This window comes from Vipera ursinii, assembly GCF_947247035.1.
Source record: "Vipera ursinii genome assembly, chromosome: 16".
NCBI classification, from domain to species: domain Eukaryota; kingdom Metazoa; phylum Chordata; class Lepidosauria; order Squamata; family Viperidae; genus Vipera; species Vipera ursinii.
In genome coordinates this window covers 3,808,505-3,828,443 of record NC_139529.1, presented here as the reverse complement: position 1 = coordinate 3,828,443, position 19,939 = coordinate 3,808,505, and the positions used below count along the sequence as shown (strand labels likewise).

General features: G+C 47.3%; 1 protein-coding gene across 1 annotated transcript; it reads left to right on the top strand.

Annotated features, from left to right (window-relative positions):
• Positions 1-4,104: 4,104 nt before the first annotated feature.
• LOC310647526 (uncharacterized protein) lies at positions 4,105-14,715 on the top strand (the record flags this gene model as incomplete). The annotated part of the gene is made up of 3 exons (XM_083374844.1): positions 4,105-4,202; positions 8,430-8,548; positions 8,751-14,715. The coding sequence occupies 3 exons, from the start codon at positions 4,105-4,107 to the stop codon at positions 10,760-10,762; spliced, it is 2,229 nt and encodes a 742-aa protein (XP_083230970.1). The 3' UTR covers positions 10,763-14,715.
• Between the last annotated feature and the right edge of the window lie 5,224 nt (positions 14,716-19,939).

Sequence of the window (19,939 nt, the reverse complement as noted above, 5' to 3'; positions counted from 1 at the left end):
CCCCCCATTTCCTCCTTCCTCTTTGGCAGGGCAGAACTGGGGGGGAAACCCGAAGAAAACCATTTGGGAAAAGCACCATTGCGATAAAAGGGCTTCAAGTCCAGCAAGACGTGCATCGGGGACGCAGAGCGAGGCAAGCGAGGGGCAGAAGCCCCGAAGAGCGAAGCCCAAAGAAAGGCAGGATCGGGCCCGAGACGCGGGAGGGGCTGCCTGGGGGCCGCGGGGGGAGCCTGGCCGGAGCCCCCCCGGGAGGAAGAAGCGGGGAAGCGCCCCCCACCCCACGGGAGACACCCCGGAGGGGGAGGGGCGGAGACGCAGCCCCGGGAGGCCCCCCAACTCCGCCGGCCTGGATGGGGGGGCAGTGGGGACCCCCAAAGATCAAAGGGAGCCGCTCGCCTCTCCTCCGCGGGGGGACGAAGCCGAACCTCGCTACTGCGCAGGCGCCAACTGGCTGATTCGAGGGCGGCGATTGGTAGGAGGACTCCTCGGGGCGGTCCATTCAAAGGAAAGAGGAACCAGGAACAGACCTGGCAGCGAAGTCCCGCCTCCACTTCCGGAATCGAATAGAGCTGAAGCGGTGTAATGCATTCGGCCGCGGACGGGCTGGGAGCCAGGTAGGGCGCAAGGGATGCTGGGAGTCGTAGTCCGAGAGGCGCTCTGGTGGAGGGGGGGAGAGGGAGCCCGAGGGATGGTCTGGCGGGACGGGCGCTGGGAGGGAGCCCTGCCCGGAAAGTCTCACTGAGAGGCCGAGGCTTCGGCTTTCCTCCCCGGGCGGGGCTGGGACTCCCCTCCGGGGAAGGGACGAAGCCGTGACCCGCCTCTCCCCCTTCTCCCCTGCAGGAGTTCGGGCGAGCCCGGCGGAGGAAGCAAGGAGGGGGCGCGCAGCAGCCCCGGGAGGAGACGGCGAGAAAGGCCCGAAGGGATCAGCCGACGGGGACTCCGGGAAAGGAGGCCGCCTGGAGGGAAAAGCGGGGAGCGGGAAACGGGCGGAGATCCCGAGACGGGCCTGGAGGGCGGAGGGTCCCTCAGAAAAGGCGGGAAACTCGGGAAACGCCACAGAATCCAGGAGGGAGGAAAGAAATATCAGTGCCCGGAATGTGGAAAATCCTTCAAAAGAAATGGAGATCTTAACAAGCATCTAAGAATCCACACAGGAGAGAAACCATTTAAATGCTCTGAGTGTGGAAAGAGCTTTAGTCAGACGGGACAACTTTATGTACATCAGAGAATCCACACTGGAGAAAAACCGTATAAATGCCTGGAGTGTGGAAAGAGCTTTAATCAGGCTGGACACCTTTACGCACATCAAAGAATCCACACAGCAGAGAATCCGTATGAATGCCTGGAGTGTGGAAAGAGCTTCAGTTTGAGGGAAAACCTTTATAGACATCAAAGGATCCATACAGGAGAGAAACTGTATAAGTGCCTGGAGTGTGGAAAATCCTTCAAAAGAAATGGAGATCTTAACAAGCATCTACGAATCCACACTGGAGAAAAACCGTATGATTGCCTGGAGTGTGGAAAGAGTTTCAGTCAGACGGGTCAGCTTTATGTACATCTAAGAATCCACACAGCAGAGAAACCGTATGAATGCGTGGAATGTGGGAAGAGCTTTAGTCAGGCTGGACACCTTTATGCACATCAAAGAATCCACACTGGAGAGAGACCATATGAATGCCTTGAATGTGGAAAGCTCTTCAGTCTGAGGGAAAACCTTTATAGACATCAAAGGATCCACACAGCAGAAAAACCGTATAAATGCCTGGAGTGTGGAAAGAGCTTTAGTCAGAGTAGCACCCTTTATGTACATCAAAGAATCCACACTGGAGAGAAACCAAATAAATGCCTCGAGTGTGGAGCGAGCTTCAGTTGCAGGGGTAGCTTTTATGTACATCAGAGAATTCACTCAGGAGAAAAACCATTTAAATGCCTGGAGTGTGGAAAGAGTTTCAATACCAGCGGAAGTCTCAATAGACATCAAAGAATTCACACTGGAGAAAAACCATATGAATGCCCGGAGTGTGGAAAGAGTTTCAATACTGGAGGAAGTCTCAAAAGACATCAAAAGATTCACACTGCAATAAAACCGTATGAATGCTTGAAGGTGGAAGAAACTTAGTCTGGGTGAAGGAATCCTTAGACATCAATGGATTCACACAGGAGAAAAATTGTGTGGAAAGAGCTTCAATGAGAGGAGCAGTCTTTATAAACATCAAAGAATCCACTCATGAGAAAAACCATATAAATGCCTGTTGAAAGAGTTTCATTGTTGATAGAGACCTCCCTAAGCAATAAAGCAGACATGTCAAACACAAGGCCTGCCAGCTCAGTGTGGCCCACCAAGGTCCCTGATTTGTCTCCTGGAGCTTTTCCAAAAATGGTAAGGGACCAGCCCCAGCTGTTCCAGCCCTTGCCCACCCTAACCCCGCTGGACGCCCTCCTGGAGCATGCACAGGAAACATCAAGCCCCTCCTGGCCTCACTCCATTATGCCCAGCCACGCCTTGCTTTGATGGGCCTCTCCTCATCCAGTTCTGCTTTGCCAGGCCTCACCTCACCACAGCAGGCTCCACTTTGCTGGGCCAGCCACCAAAGCACTGCTGAAAACAGCAGAGTCTGCACGCCTGCCTTGCCCACATCAGCCATGCTCTCCACGACGCGCTACAGCTGATCTGAGGCGGCTGGCCAGACACTGAAGCATCGTCAAAAACAGATTCTGTGTCCGCGCCTGCTATGCACTCACCTGTCATGCCCCGAGGCTCGCCGTGCCAATTGCGCAGTTCTACCACTTATGGTTGCAGGCCTTGAGGCTCATTGCACCAATTGCACCAGTGCCACCACGAGCATAACCTGAGCGATCGACACAACAAGCCTCATGGCGTGATGGTGTTAGCACATAGTAGGCACGAACACAGACTATGCTGTTTTCGGCAGCGTACGCCCCCCCCATGCCTTTGCTAAATTGGGGTGCTGTCTCTGAGAAGGTTCTCCTCATGGCCACTGTTCTATAAACCAAACCAGGGGTTCTATCTGGCCTTAATGGATGGTAAACAAAGATGATTAGGGGGCTGGAGGGTAAAACATATGAGAAATGTTTGTGGGAATTGGACATGTCTAGCTTAGTAAAAAGGACTAGGGGTGGTGACATGATAGTAGTGTTCCAATATTTGATGGGCTGCCATAGAGAAGAAGGGGTCAACCTATTTTCCAAAGCATCAGAAGGCAATAATAGATGGAAACTAATCAAGAAGAAAACCAGCCTAGAACTAAGGACTTGTGAAAACAACTAACCAGTGAAAAGGCTTGCCTTCAGAAGTTGTGGGTGCTCCATCACTGGAAGCTTTTAAGAAGAGATTAGATATTCCATCATCTGGAATGGTATAAATTGAGCCTTGGTGGAGCAGTGGGCTAATGCCTCCTTAAGTAACACCAGCTGCCTGCAATTAGTGCAGGTTCGCATCCCACCAGGCTCAAGGTTGACTCAGCCTTCCATCCTTCCGAGGTAGGTAAAATGAGGACCCAGATTGTTGGGGGCAATAAGCTGACTTTGTAATAATGCCGCTTGGGGTGTGTGAAAGCCCCAATAAGCAGGCATATACATAGAATGAAGGCTACTGCTAAGCTTGTAAGCCGCCCTGAGTCTTCGGAGAAGGGCGGGATATAAATAGAATTAAAATAAAAAAAAAATAAAATAAATAAATCTCCTGCTTGAGCAGGAGGCTGGACTAGAAGACCTCAAAGGTCTCTTCCAACTGTTATTCTTTGAGAGAAGCACTGCCAACCTCTCCCCCTCCCCTCGTCCCTTTCTGGGCACAGAGAAGGAGGGAAAGAAGCAGGGGAGGGAAACAGGAAAGAAGGAAGGCGATGGAAATGAAAAGGAGGGAAGGAAGGAAAGGAGGATGAAGATTGGAATGAGAGGGAGGGAGGGTCTGAGGGAAGTCCTAGCCTTAGCACTTGGCCACCAGCAGCCCTGCTGCCTTTTCGCCATCCCCTGGTGGTTCCCATCCTATTACTGAGGATGCTTTGGTTACAAAGGTGGGTCTCCTCGCATGGGGAGAGAGTGGGCTTCCCTCTGACCCACGCACTTTGCCCTCCTGCACCCACCATGAGCAACTTGGCCAAGGAGAGCGAGCAAAGCAGTAGCAGCCTTGAGGAGATAAGCACAGCTGGGCATCCTCTTGAGGAAGCTGGGCTGCGGGCTGGGTGCTTGACCTCCACTGCCCAGGGCTCTGAGCAGCAGGGTGGCACTGTCCCACCCCACCCCCCATGGCCTGAGAGGGACGGTGAAGCTCCTTAGTATTACTTTTGCTTTCGTTAGCAATTCAAGTTATGCGGGCCATAACTTTGGCCTTGTACTATGATGTCTGTGTTGCAGGAATATATTTCTTGCCGAGGGCCAAGAAACGGGTTTCTTGTTCTTATTTGCACTTTCTTGTACCTTTTATATTTTTATCATAACCTTGTAATGTACCTTTCTGCCTTGGCATCTGGGTGCTTGTAACTTCTAACCGCAACAACCAGGGACTTTCTCAGCCTGAATAACAGACAACATTTTTCAATGGTACGTGCTAGATGATTCAGCTGGCTGAAAATGTCTCTTCACAACAGATTTATTTATGTAGCTCGTGATGCCTCTTCCCATGCAAACGCTCTTCCTTTTAATACAATGCTCTTTCTAACGGTTATCCTTAATATTATAGGATGTGTTAACTTACGGTCCTTGTTTCTGATGCAACAGGACTTCTTACCATCCAATCTTTTGTACTTTTTCTGCTATGTGTCTCCTGGGCTCCTCTTGTCATTAGGGGAAACCTCTTTCTTAGATAACTGTAATAAGTTGCTTTTAAATGATCTTCTGACTCAGCCTAATCTGAACAATGTACTGTGGCAGAATCTAGGCGTCAGACATGCCCCAACTGGGTCCCTTAGGAAAGACTTCATCGGATTGGAGCAACAGGTGCCTCTGCTACAAACCAATTCTGGGCTTCATCACCTGTCATTTCCCCCTTTCTTTGATATAATATAACTGGGTTTTCCAAAGCTCAACCCCATGTTTAGACCATTCCCAGATATCTGAAACTCTAAATTGGATGCTCGTGACTGGTCCCCTTGTTTTTAAAGCTTTTTAGCAGAAACAAGAGACTCTTAAGGCCAAAGAAGCTTTGGGAGATACTATCCATATTCTCAGCACATAGGAGAACTAGGGTCGAAGGATGGAGGCAGGGGTAAGCAGAAGACAGTCAGATTAGCTGTCGAGGAGCGGAGGTGGAAGGTGGAGGTCTAAATACAGCCCCGTGAGAATTTTCTAAAGAGGCTTCACGCTGGTCAGCACATTTCATTATAAATGCGGAATGAGAAAAAGTGACATCCCTTTCTACTGCATTCTCCACATTCATCAAGATTTCTCTCAAATGGGATCAAATGTAGGTTTAAAACCCACAAAAGCTATATGCAGTGACTTTGTACATGGCATTTTCTTTTAATTAGGTTTCAAAAGTTTTATTAGTTTGTAATATACAGTACGTAGGGACGCGGTGGCTCAGTGGGTTAGGACGCTGAGCTTGTCGATCAGAAGGTCGGCAGTTTGGCAGGTCGAATCCCGAGTGCCGCGTAGCAGAGTGAGCGCCTGTTACTCGTCCCAGCTTCTGCCAACCTAGCAGTTAGAAAGCACGTAAAAATGCAAGTAGAAAAATAGGGACCGCTCCGGTGGGAAGGTAACAGCGTTCCGTGCGCCTTTGGCGTCTAGTCATGCTGGCCACGTGACCACGGAGATGTCCTCGGACAAGCGCTGGCTCTTCGCCTTTGAAATGGAGATGAGCACCGGCCCCTAGAGTCGGAAACGACTAGCACGCATGTGCGGGGGAACCTTTACCTTTTAATATACAGTACAATAAAAATACAAAAGTAAATAGCGGAAAAGATGGGGAAATGGAAGGGGAGTAGAGAAGTGAGGTAAAGGAGAAAGAAAAAAAAAAGGTACTGACTTCCGACTTCCTTTGGTGCAGTAAAGTAGAATATTAATTTCAAACCTCAAGTTTTTACTTTTAGAAAGTAATATAAACTAGCCATTTCGATAACATCAGTTCTAATTGGTAAAACCCAAAATCATAATTTCGTTTTTTCCCCCGCCTCAAGTCTAGAAACTGTTTCCACATAACTATAAAAGTCTCCGTATTCTTTTGTTTGATCAGTACAGTCACCTTGGCCATCTCTGCTAGCTCCATCAGAATAAATGTAGTCTTCCACTTCTGAACATAAAGTCTCACTGGTTAACGTATACAATGCCACTTTCTTTCATTTAGAAGAATGTTAGTCATCAGTCAAAATTTGCCCCCAATACATTATGCAAGAATAAATTGTGGATGCCGTTTACTTGCATCAGCTTCAACTGATTTCACAGTAAATTGTGATTATTTGGTAAAAGGTACCCCTACTTTTTCCTGATCATTTGCCTTGTCCTTCTCTGAAATTTGTGTACAGTATTTGAGGGGACAATATTTATGGTGGTGGTTGTCTGGAGCAGAACCAGGTGGAAGAATTCTTGGTCTCTATTTTGTGTGCACAATCTGTATTTTTATAAGGGGGCAGTTTCTGGCTCCTTATTCTCTTTCAGGAAAGGTTTCAGCTGGAGCCAGGATTGCCCAGAAAAGGAACAACTGAGAGGCCAGCTGGAACTCAAGCAGGAAGTAAGGAAGGCTGGACTTGGACAACAGACAGAGAAATCCAGCCTTTCTCAACAGTGCCACACTTAAAAAATGTGAATGTGGGTGTTAGATCCTATAGAGAGAGTACTGTTGTGTGAATCGAATCAGAATTTACTGGGGTGGCCAGGATACCTCGAGCTCTAGAGCACAGGTGTCAAACTCATCATGTGACACGTCGCAACTCTTTGCACCCACACGACCGTGGGGAAGCCAAAACAGTCGTAAGTGCGAAAAATCAGTCATAGTCCTTTTTTTCCAGTGCTGTTATAACTTTGAATGCTCACTAAATGAACTGTTCTAAGTCAAGGACTACCTGTAATTATGTCTAAAATTTTCAGAGTCATCCAGAGATGACTGTGCTCTGTGCGGCCCTTTCAGACCTCGCAATCAACTCTTTCTCTGCAAAGGTTCTTTTGATTCAACTGGATGGAATCGGTCTTGCTTTACTGAGGGACGAGCTCAGGCACTTCCTTACAAGCCCAAAGCAGAAGCCCACCAAAAAGAATTAAATCTTTAAGCCCTCTATGGACAGGCTCAAAGGGTCTAGTGAGCTTCAGAGAATAATAAATAGCCGTTCTTCCACTGTTTATTAAACTCAGCCCTTCTCTTTGATCACAAGTGATTATAAAAATATTAGGCGAGTTCTACTGAATAACAGGTGCTAGCCAGGGGCAGGTAGGCATGCATTACATTCATACAACCACACTCTTTAATAAAAGCGGAACGTAGAAGCCAGTAAAGAGCCTCCCAGCTCCTCCATACCCAGCGTATCCCCCCTTGTCTGGAATCACTGAGGGTCTCCTGCTGGAGCTGGGGCTCGACTAGAAGACCTCCAAGGTCCCTTCCAGCCCGGTTGCTCTGTTGGCCGGTAAGAGAACGTCCTGCCTACGTCTAAAAGCACCTGGAGGGCGTCACTGGGCTCCAGCATCGGATCTCGCAGCCAAGGAGAAGCTGGCTGGAGCCTGAGAGCGGCAGGAGCAGGAATCCCTCCAGCCTTTGGGGAGTGCATGGAATGCGGGGAGCCCCCCAAGGCCGAGGGTCCCGGGCCAGGCTTCCCGGGGGAGAGGGGCGCATGGGGGGGGGGAACGGAGGAAAAGGTTTCCCATTTGGAAGATTCGGCCTAAGGTCGCCAAGGGGTCCGAGAGGCCCAGATATTAAAGGGGGGGGTTCCTGGAGGGGATCCCCCCACGCTGCAGTCTCGCAAAGGGGTCCCGGGGAAGGAAGCGGGGCTTGGGGGGGGCTCAGGAGGCGCAGAGAGGGGGTGCCCCAGTCCGGCTGCCTGGAGGCCTCGGGGGGAGCCTGGCCGGAGCCCCCAGGAGGGCGAAGGGGGGAAGCGACCCTCCCAGCATCCACCCCCTCCTTTGCCTAGGCCAGGGGTAGGCAACCTCGGCTCTTTTATGACTCGTGGACTTCAACTCCCAGAAATCCTGAGTCAGCATGGCTCAGCTTGGAAACCTCTCTCTTTCCCCTCAGCATGGCTGACTCAGGAATTCTGGGAGTTGAAGTCCACGAGTCATAAAAGAGCCGAGGTTGCCCACCCCTGGCCTAGGGAGAGACCCGGATGAGGGGGGGGGCAGAGACGCAGCCGCGGAAGCGCCCTTCAGCTCCGCCTGCCCCTCGCTACTGCGCAGGCGACATCTGGCTGAGTCAAGGAAGGCGGACGCCGATTGGTCGCTCGGGGGAGGGCGTCGAGTGGCAGCAGGACAACTCGGGGCGGTCCCTTCAGAGGAACAGGCGGAGCTTCTAAGAAAAGGACGCAGGGAGGTCCCGCCTTCACTTCCGGAAACAAAATCGGGCAACGAGCGATCTTCCTGAACCGGCGACAGAGGCGCCCGGATGTTGCAGGTTTGGCGCAGGGGATGCTGGGAGTCCCGGGAGGCGGTGAAGGGCTAGATGAGGAGGCCGAGGCCTGGGCTGGTGGGAGGGCGCTGGGAGGGAGGCCCGTGGCAGGCGGAGGCTTCGGCCTTCCTCCCCGGGCGGGAGAGGCTGGGACTGCCCTCCGGGAAAGGGGGCGATAAAGTGACCCGCCTCTCCTTCGCCCCTGCAGGAGGAGGGCCTGTGGAGGAAGAAAGGAGGTGCCGCCTGGGAGGAGAGGAGCCCCGCGGGGAAGGCCCGGAAGGGATGAGCCGAAGGGGACTCCGCGAAAGGAGGCCGCCTGGAGGGCGAACTGTGGAGCAGGAAACGAGCGGAGACCCCGACACGGGCCTGGAGGGCGGAGGGTCCCTCAGAAGAGGCGGGAGACCCGGGAATGCCAAGAGAATTCAGGAGGGAGGAAAGAAACATGAATGCACAGAATGTGGAAAATCCTTCAAAGGAAATACAGGTCTCGAAAGGCATCTAAGAATCCACTCAGGAGAAAAACCATTTAAATGCCTGGAATGTGAAAAGAGCTTCAGTCAGAAGGGCGACCTTTATAAGCATCAAAGAATTCACACTGGAGAGAAACCATTTAAATGCCTGGAATGTAAAAAGAGCTTCAGTCAGATGGGACACCTTTATGTACATCAAAGGATCCATTCAGGAGAGAAACAGCATAAATGCCTGGAATGTGGAAAGAGCTTCAGTCAGAGAGGAAATCTTTATGTACATCAAAGGATCCATTCAGGAGAAAAACCGTATAAATGCATGGAGTGTGGAAAGACATTTATTTATGCTGGAAGCCTACGCACACATCAAAGGATTCACACAGGAGAAAAACCATATAAATGCATGGAGTGTGGAAAGAGCTTCAGTCAGACAGGACACCTTTATGCACATCAAACAATGCACACTGGAGAGAAACCGCATAAATGCCTGGAGTGTGGAAAGCGCTTCAGTCAGAGGGGGCACCTTTATACACATCAAAGGATCCACGCAGGAGAAAAACCATATAAATGTCTGGAGTGTGGAAAGACCTTCAGTCACCCAGGACATGTTTATGCACATGAAAGAATCCACTTAGCAGAGAAACAGTATAAACACCTGGAGTGTGGAAAGAGCTTTAGTGAGAGAGCAGATAGAAGACTCGGGAATCCCCAAACAATCCAAGAAGGAGGAAAGAAATATGAATGTACAGTATGTAGAAAATCCTTCAAAAATAATGGAGATCTTGAAAGCCATCAAAGAATCCACACAGGAGAAAAACTATTTACATGCCCGGAGTGTGGAAGGAGCTTCAGTCAGAGAGCAAATCTTTACACTCATCTAATAATCCACTCTGGAGAGAAACCATATAAATGTCTGGAATGTGGAAAGAGCTTCTGTCAAAGAGGAAACCTTTATATACATCAACTAATTCACACTGGAGAAAAACCGTATAAATGCCTGGAGTGTGGAAAGAGGTTTATTCATGCTGGAAACCTCCATAAACATCAAAGGATTCACACAGGAGAGAAACCATATAAATGTCTGGAGTGTGGTAAGAGCTTCAGTCAGACCGGACACCTTTATGCACATCAAAGGATTCACACAGGAGAAAAACCATATAAATGTCTGCAGTGTGGAAAGAGCTTCAGTCAGACTGGACACCTTTATGCACATGAAAGAATCCATTTAGGAGACAAACAACATAGACTCCTGGAGTGTGAAAACAGCTTCAGTGAGAGGAGATCAGACGAAACACTTGGGAATCCCCAAACAATCCAGGAGGGAGAAAAATATCAGTGCACAGAATGTGAAAAATCCTTCAAAAGGAATGGAGATCTTGAAAAGCATCTAAGAATCCACACAGGAGAAAAACCTTATAAATGTTTTGAGTGTGGAAAGAGCTTCAGTCATAGGTGCAGCCTTTATGTACATCAAAGGATCCACTCAGGAGAGAGACCATATAAATGCCTGGAATGTGGAAAGCATTTCAATAACGGAGGAACTCTGTATAGACATCACATGATTCACACAGGAGAAAAACCATATAAATGTCTGGAGTGTGGAAAGAGCTTCAGTCGGAGAGAAAACCTTTACAAACATCAAAGGATCCACACAAGAGGAAAACCTTATAAATGCCTTCAGTGTGGAAAGAGTTTTACCGACGGCACACACCTTCATCAACATCAAAGGATTCACATGGAGAAAAAACGCTAAATATGCCTGAGTGTGAATGAACGAACCTTTATTGTCAAAGTACAACATGTATACATTGAGATTGGTTGAGCCTCCCTTCGTGCCCCCCCCAACAACTCACACAGACAACAAACCCACCATCTTGTTACACCTTGTGAGCTAATTGCACAACACACTGGTGGAAAGATCTTCGCTCACAATACATGTCTGAGTAATTGAATGGAACTCAACTGAATTCAATTGAATAATTTGTTTAGCCAAATGTGATTAAGACACACAAGGAATTTGCTTCCGGTGCAGAAACTCTCGTTGTACGTGCAAAGCAACAGAATAATGATAACAGAATAACAGAGCTGGAAGGAACCTTGGAGGTATTCTTGTCCGACCCCGTTCAAGCAGGAGACTGTATGCATTTTGAAACAAGTGGCTGTTCAGTCTATTCTGAAAAACGTAGTGATGAAGCATACAAAGCTGCCGAAGGCAAGCTGTCCCACTGGTTAATTGCCAAATATTGGAACAGTGCTATCGTGTCACCCCTAGTTCTTCCCATCTCTAGCGACTAGCCATAGCCAGTTCCCACAACTGTTCTTCGTGTGTTTTAATCTCCAGGGTCTTAATGATCCTAGTTGCTTGGCTTTGCACTTTTCCCAAAGTCTTAACATACTAAGGCTTTGTAAAGTGGCACTAATACTTCATGTGGTTGTGATTCTATGCCTCTGTTTATACAACCCAGGATTGTGTTAGCTTTTTTGGCTGCTGCTGCTGCAACAGTGCTAGCTCATATAGATTCCAAGGTCCCTCGCACAGTTACTGTTTTTGAGCCAGGTTTTGCATAATGTGTACTTGAACCTTCGGTTTTCCATGCCTAGGTGTAAAACCTTGCTTTTCTCCACATTAAATTTCATGATGTTGGATAGGGCCCATTGTTTTAAGTCTGTCAAAATCTCTTTGGATCCTGAGCTTGTTTTTTGGGTTGTTGGCTATTCCTGCCAGCTTAGTGTCAGCTGCAAAGTTGATGAATTCCCCTTCTATTCCCTCATCTAAGTCATTAATGAAGATATTGAAAAGTACTGGCCCTAAGAGGAACGTTGTGGTACTTCACTGCTTACTTCCCTCCATATAGAACCCTGGTTGCTGGGGGGTCACTTGGTGGTGTCTTATGACCCCTCCTTCTCACGGGTACTAATCCTGCAGGAAGGGCCGATTTAACTGCCACCCCTGGTGCTGGGGCCACAGTGATTGCTGCTGTGGGGGCGGCCGTGGTCCCATCTTCAGTGGCAGATGTGGTTGCCCTATCAGTCACTGGCTGGAGGTGGAATCATAAGTTTCCCATGCAACAATACAACATTATTTCCTGTCCCACCCCCCTCCCCCAGACCAGACCAAATTCAGCCAATGGGATGCCACCAAGATGTTTTTTTAAAGAAAATATGTTTATTGAGGTTTTTTTACATATCGCCATCAATATTTGATAATGTTCTGTCCAGGTTTGTATTTACAAATAATTAAGTTTCTATAGTTCCATATTCTACATAATATCTTAACTTGATTTTCTCTTCTTCCAATAATTTTCTCTTTTATCAACCTTAGATTAGTACATTTCTTGATAATTTTAGAAGATAACAATTAGGTATCTACAAATAACCCCCACCTCACTCTTAAGCTTCTTTTCTAATTAATCATTTAGATCACCTTGTCATAGATCCTGTTTTTAGAGTTCTAATTTAAATTTATTCTCCACACAATATTCAAAAGAAAATATTTTAACATTAAAATTTTCTTAATGTTAATTACACTTATTGAAATCTTTTTCCACATATGAACCATCCCAACACTTAATTTTTCATAACTTGAAGCAGAAAGAAAAGAATATACTGTTTTTTAAAAAATCATATCCCTCTTAAGCTAAAATACATTTATAATAAATGTTTCATTCTTTTTAAGCATATCCCAAGTCTTCAAAATCCATTTTATTTAAGTATTTAGTACATTTCCCTCATATAAATATCTCAAACTTTTTTATGTTTCTCATATCATAGCCAAGAATTACTGTATTGCTTATCCCTCGTCTAAGCTAAGATTCATTTGTATTCAACATTTTATTTCTTTAACCGTATTCAAACAAGTGCTTATTCCATCAAATGAGTCCCCTCATCTAATTTCTTAATTTTGGCTTTAGCCCTTTTATTTTCCCAAACATTTTTCCTAATCAGTATGTTCCATTGAACCCAAAAGATCTTCGCATGATTTTGTAGATATTGTTGTAGACACAAAAGATGAGTCAAGTAAAGTGTTTTTGGGAAAAAATATCTCAATAATTCCTGTGTAAATCAAACCTATTTCTGACAGTCAATTAAACTAAAGGTTAGTAGCTGATGAGACATACTTAGTAAAAGGAAGAACTGTGGCCATTGCAGTAGTAGATGGTGAAAAATTGTAGTTGGCACACATTTCTCCACAGGAACTGTGTGTGGAACCAGATAGCATAGAAATTGAGGAACTGAGCCTTATTCATGGGTACGGCGACACGAGTAGGAACGGTAGCAAGGAAAGTAGTGGTCAGAGCAAGGAGAGGGAAGAACAAGAAACTAACGCAGTGTTGGTCAGTTCCAGGAATAGGGAGGTGACTCAAAGGTCAGTCCCGAGAAAGAGAAATGGGATGGCTATTGGGCAGCACCAGAATGCTAGAGGTGAGCACAGTGCTAAGGTTTAAAGCCTGCCTCAAAGATTTGTTGCTACCTGGCCCAATTGTCACACTTGATGACTGCTAGTCCATTTGGTCCTTGTTGCAATAAATTGTTGAAATGTAAGTATTGAGTTTGTGTGTCAACTTAAAAAAAAAACCTCTGGATCCTAAAGTGATGGTTTCCTTGTGTGTTGTCTCGTTTCTCTTTTTCCCCTGACAGATCTTACTAATGTGCCCTTATAAAATTCTGACTTTGAACCCTTTTTGGATGGGACTTCCTTTGAGGTTGGCAGAGGACCCGTTAATGGGGGGGGGGACATTTTCATTTTTCTTTTAACCTTGGTAGAACCCTTGCCATGTTCCTTGTCCGCCTAAGCAGCTGAACTTGCAGCCTTAATTCATGCTTGTTGTATAACCTGTTAACACTCTTGGTTCAGTTGTTCTGACATCAATTTTGCTGGTTCCTTCAGGCCCAGCAGCAAACGATGACACTTATTGCAAAGTCTAGCCCCGTGGTGGCGAACCTATAGCACGCGTGCCATAGATGGCACGCAGAGCCCTCTCTGTGGGCATGTGCGCCGTTGCCCCAGTCCTATGCCTTCAGCTGGCTTTTATAAAACTTTCGATTTAGGCCTCCGCTGCCATACGCAAAAGTTCAATCAATCAATTTCAACTTCTCGCGGGGAAAAAAATCTCACAAAGTTGGAATTGATTGAACTTTTTAGTCCCACCCAGTCTGCCCTTACTACTGCAGCCACACGCACCCAATCGGCCATGCCTACCTGTCACCTGACGATACATAAATGGGTTTTGGGTTGCAGTTTGGGCACTCGGTCTCTAAAAGGTTCGCCATCACTGGTCTAGCCTATTCTGCTCATTTCCTAATGTCAGCTGCAAGAAGATAAATCACATGGTTTTTGCTGCGATGCACATTTTTTCACCTGGACATTTTGTCCCTCTGGGGATACCATAAAACACTCCATACCTGAAGGAGAATTCAAATGGCAAAACTACCCAAATTCTCTGAACGGCCATGGAAACAGAACAGAATTTGGTCAATTGGGGAATTTGCAGCAAGAATAAAAATGCATTCTCCTCCCACAGCCTGTTGGAGGAGTTAAAAAATAAGGACATGATATCAATGTGTCAGTTCAGATAAAATAAGTAAATGTGGCAATTGATATGAGCTACCCAGGTAGGCAAGGAAAAGGTTAATCTTTGCACTGGAGGAGGTTACTGTTCTACCCCCATTACAATAATAAAATTGTCCCCTGATCTTTCTGAAGGTTACCCCAGCTCTGGATTGGCTGTTTCTATCTCAAGTAGGATCAAAGATTAATAAAAGGCCACAGTGTTTAAGAGGAAAATATATGCCTTTGTTCGAAATGACACAGAATTAACTTCAAGGCTGTTTGACATCTAGATGAAATGATTATTATACTGAATGCACAAAGCCTGTCAGGTCCACCATCCTGTACTTTCATTCTTTGGAAGGGGGGAGGGTGAGAGGTTTGCTGGCATTTCGGCTTCCTTTTTACTTTGCTGTAACTACTTGGTAATTTAGGGAGGGGGATATCTGCCGGTGGACTGGTGAGGGGGGGGCTGTGGGCTTTTGGAAACAAAAGAATCCCCTTTCCTCTGCTCTGGCTTTTCAGACTTCACCTTGTCCTGCCTCAGTCACCTCTTTCTCGCTGAGGCAGTTCCTTAGAAAGCCATAACAGAAGGGCACCAAAAAGAGTAAGTCTTATTGCTTTAAAGCCCTCTATGGACAGGCTTATCAAATCAAAGGTTGTAGAGAGCTTCAGAGAATAACAGCAGTTCTTCCTCTGTTTATTAAACTCAGCTTTTTTCTTTGCTCAGAAGTGATGATAAAAATCTTAGGCGAGTTCTACCGAATAACAGGTGCTAGCCAGGGGCAGGTAGGCATCCATTACACTTATACAACCACACTCTTTAATAAAAGCAGAACGTAGAAGTCAGTCAAGAGCCTCCCAGCTCCTCCATACCCAGCGTATCCCTTGTCTGGAATCACTGAGGGTCTCCTGCTGGAGCTGGGGCTCGACTAGAAGACCTCCAAGGTCCCTTCCAGCCCGGTTGTTCTGTTGGCCGGTAAGAGAACGTCCTGCCTACGTCTAAAAGCACCTGGAGGGCGTCGCTGGGCTCCGGCATCGGATCTCGCAGCCAAGGAGGAGCTGGCTGGAGCCTGAGAGCGGCAGGAGCAGGAATCCCTCCAGCCTTTGGGGAGTGCATGGAATGCGGGCCGAGGGTCCCGGGCCAGGCTTCCCGGGGAGAGAGGGGCGCATTTGGGGGGGGCGACGGAGGAAAAGGTCCGACATGCCCAGATATTAAGGGGGGGGGTCCTGGAGGGGATTTCCCCCGCGCTGCAGTCTCGCAAAGGGCTGCCGGGGAAGCAAGCAGGAAAGGGGGGCGCGATTGGTGGGGTCCAGGAGGCCCCTCGGCCCGGCTGCGGGGTGGGGGAGGGAAGAGCGGACCCCCAAGTTCAAAGGGAGCCCCTCCCCTCATCTCCGCGACGGCAACAAAAACCCCGCCGCGTCTGCGCAGGCGCCATCTGATTCAACGAAGGAGGAGGCCGATTGGTCGCTCTGGCGATGGCAGCGATTGGCAGGAGGGCACCTCGGGGCGGTCCCTGTAGAAAAATAGGCGGAGCCTCCAGGAAAAGGGCGCAGGCGTGAGATGGCTGATTCGAGGAAGGAGGGCGCAGATTGGTCGCTCGGGGGAGGGCGGCGATTGGCAGGCGGACAACTCGGGGCGGTCCCTTCAGAGGAACAGGCGGAGCTTCTAAGAAAAGGGCGCAGAGAGGTCCCGCCTCCACTTCCGGAAACAAAACGGGCAACGAGCGATCTTCCTGAACCGGCGATAGAGGAGTCCGAACGTTGCAGGTTTGGCGCAGGGGATGCTGGGAGTCCCGGGAGGCGGTGAAGGGCTAGATGAGGAGGCCGAGGCCTGGGCGGGTGGGAGGACGCTGGGAGGGAGGCCCGTGGCAGGCGGAGGCTTCGGCCTTCCTCCCCGGGCGGGAGAGCCTGGGACTGCCCTCCGGGAAAGGGGGCAATACAGTGACGCGCCTCTCCTTCGTCCCTGCAGGAGGAAGGCCTGTGGACGAAGGAAGGAGGCCCCGCGGAGCAGCCCCGGGAGGAGACAGCGCGGAACGCCCGGAAGGGATGAGCCGACGGGGACTCCGCGAAAGGAGGCCGCCTGGAGGGCGAAGCGGGGAGCAGGAAACGGGCGGAGACCCCGAGACGGGCCTGGAGGGCGGAGGGTCCCTCAGAAGAGGCGGGAGACGCGGGAAACACCACAATATCCAGGAGGGAGGAAAGAAATATCAGTGCCCGGAATGTGGAAAATCCTTCAAAGCAAATACAGATCTTGAAAGGCATCAAAGGACCCACTCAGGAGAGAAACCATTTAAATGCCTGGAATGTGAAAAGAGCTTCAGTCAGATGGGACACCTTTCTTTACATCAAAGGATCCACTCAGGAGAAAAACCATATAAATGCCTGGAGTGTGGAAAGAGCTTCAGTCTGAGGGAAAACCTTTATAGACATCAAAGAATCCACACAGCAGAGAAACCATATAAATGCCTCGAGTGTGAAGAGAGCTTCAGTCACAGGGGAAAACTTTATAAACATCAAACGATCCATTCAGGAGAAAAACCGTATAAATGCCTGGAGTGTGGAAAGAGCTTCAGTCATAGTGGAAACCTTTATGTACATCAAAGGATCCATTCAGGAGAAAAACCATATAAATGCCTGGAATGTGGAAAGAGGTTTGCTTATCAAACAAGCTTCCGCACACATCAAAGGTTTCACACAGGAGAAAAACCATATAAATGTCTGCAGTGTGGAAAGAGCTTCAGTCAGAGAGCACATCTTTATGTACATCAAAGGATCCATTCAGGAGAAAAACCGCATAAATGCCTGGAATGTGGAAAGAGCTTCAGTCATAGGTGCAGCCTTTATGTACATCAAAGGATCCACTCAGGAGAGAGGCCGTATAAATGCCTGGAATGTGGAAAGAGGTTTGTTTATCAAGGAAGCTTCCACAGACATCAAAGGATTCACACAGGAGAAAAACCATTTACATATATGGAGTGTGGAAAGAACTTCAGTCGGAGAGCAAATCTTTATACTCATCTAATAATCCACTCAGGAGAGAAAAGATATAAATGCCTGGAATGTGAAAAGAGCTTCAGTCAGAAGGGCGACCTTTATAAGCATCAAAGAATTCACACTGGAGAGAAACCATTTAAATGCCTGGAATGTGGAAAGAGCTTCAGTCAGAAAGGAAACCTTTATTCACATGAAAGAACCCACTTAAGAGACAAACAGCATAAATGGAGAACAGATGGAACACTCGGGAATCCCCAAAGAATCCAGGAGGGAGGAAAGAAACATCAATGCTCAGAATGTGAAAAATCTTTCAAAAGAAATGGAGATCTTGAAAGGCATGTAAGAACCCACACAGGAGAAAAACCTTATAAATGCTTCGAGTGTGGAAGGGGCTTCAGTATGAGCGGCAGCCTTTATAAACATCAAAGGATCCACTCAGGAGAAAAACCTTATAAATGCCTGGAATGTGGAAAGCATTTCAATAATAAAGGAAATCTGTGTAAACATTACATGATTCACACAGGAGAAAAACCACATAAATGCCTGGATTGTGGAAAGACCTTCAATCAGAGACAAAACCTTTACAGACATCAAAGAATCCACACAAGAGGAAAACCACATCAATGCCTTGAGTGTGGAAAGAGCTTTACCGACGGTACACACCTTCACCAACATCAAAGGATTCACATGGAGAAAAAAACGCTAAATATGCCTGAGTGAATGAATGAACCTTTATTGTCAAAGTACAACATGTATACATTGAGATTAGCTGAGCCTCTGTGCCCCGCCCAACAACTGACAGTTACAACAAACCCACCATCTTGTTACACCATGTGAGCTAATTGTACAACACCCCGTTGGGAAGATCTTCACTCACAATACATGTTTGAGTAATTGAATGGAACTCAGTTGAATTCAATTGACTAATTTGTTTAGCCAAATGTGATTAATACACACAAGGAATTTGCTTCCAGTGCAGAAGCTCTCGTTGTACGTGCAAAGCAACAGAATAATGATAACAGAATAACAGAGCTGGAAGGAACCTTGGAGATTCTGTAGTCCAGGCTTTTCAACCAGTGGTGTACCACCTGTAGTACTTTGTCATGTGGCAGGTGGTACACGACTGTCCTAGAGTAGTGTGCAGACGGCTGACCCAACAGTGCCTGCTACTGCAATGTATTTTGCAGATATTTTTCGTGATAGCTTGGTATACTGCCCTAAAACCTAACCAGCTTACAAGTAGGCCAAAACAGCGCCCCCAAATGAATCCGCCAAGGACTCATCTTTCCTGCAAGAAACCTCCAAAACTAATCCAATCAAGTAAAAAAACAGCCCAGCATATATTGCAACTCATCCTCCCAGACTCCACTGCTAGATTATGGCTTTGCCTTTTCAAGTGAAGAAAATGGCGCTGTTCATTTTTTGTTTACCGTAAAATTTAAGTCCATTTAAATTTTTGCAAATTTTTATTAATGAGTCAGTTCACCCATTTCTCTTTCTTTTTTGCCTTCTGACCTGAGCCTTAGTGCTACTTTCACAGTCTCATTAACATTTCAATCTATGTGGGCCATAACTTTTGCCTGATACGATGAAGTCTGTGCTGCGGGAATAAATTCTTTGCTGAGGGCCAAGAAACGGGTTTCTTGTACTTAGTTGCATTTTGTTGTAACTTCTATATTTTTTATCATAACTTTGTAATGTACTTTTCTGCCTTAGCATCTAGGTGCTTGTAATTTTCGAACTGCAAAACAATCAACTTTCTCAGCCTGAATAGCAAAGGACTTTTTCATTTATACATGCTAGATGATTCACCTGGCCAAAATGATATGTTCACAACAGATTTATGTTACCTGTGACTTTTTCCCATGCAAACATTCTCCTTTTAATACCATGCTTTTCCAAATACAATGCTGTGTGGAGAGAGAGTTTCCTCCTTTAAATTTCTGGGAGTCTACCTCTGTGAAGATCTTACCTGGAAAGTTAATACAACCCAAATGGCCAGAAAGGCCCAACAGAGACTCCACTTCCTCAGGGTCTTGCAGAAGAACAGGGTAGAACAATAGCTAATGACCCTCTTTTACTGGTCTACTATAGAGAGCGTTCTCTCGTATGTTATTGTGGTTTGGTATGCTGGTCTGACAGCTGCAGATAGGAAAGTATTACAGAGGGTGGTGAGCACAGCACAAGACATTGTGGGCTGTCCCCTGACACCACTGGATGACATCGCCAGGGCTTGCTGCCTTGGAAGAGTGAGGAAAAATTCTCAGGGATGACTCACACCCTGGTCGATATCTCTTTACTCTCCTACCATCGGGTAGGAGATATACAGGGAGTGCAGAATTATTAGGCAAGTTGTATTTTTGAGGATTAATTTTATTATTGAAC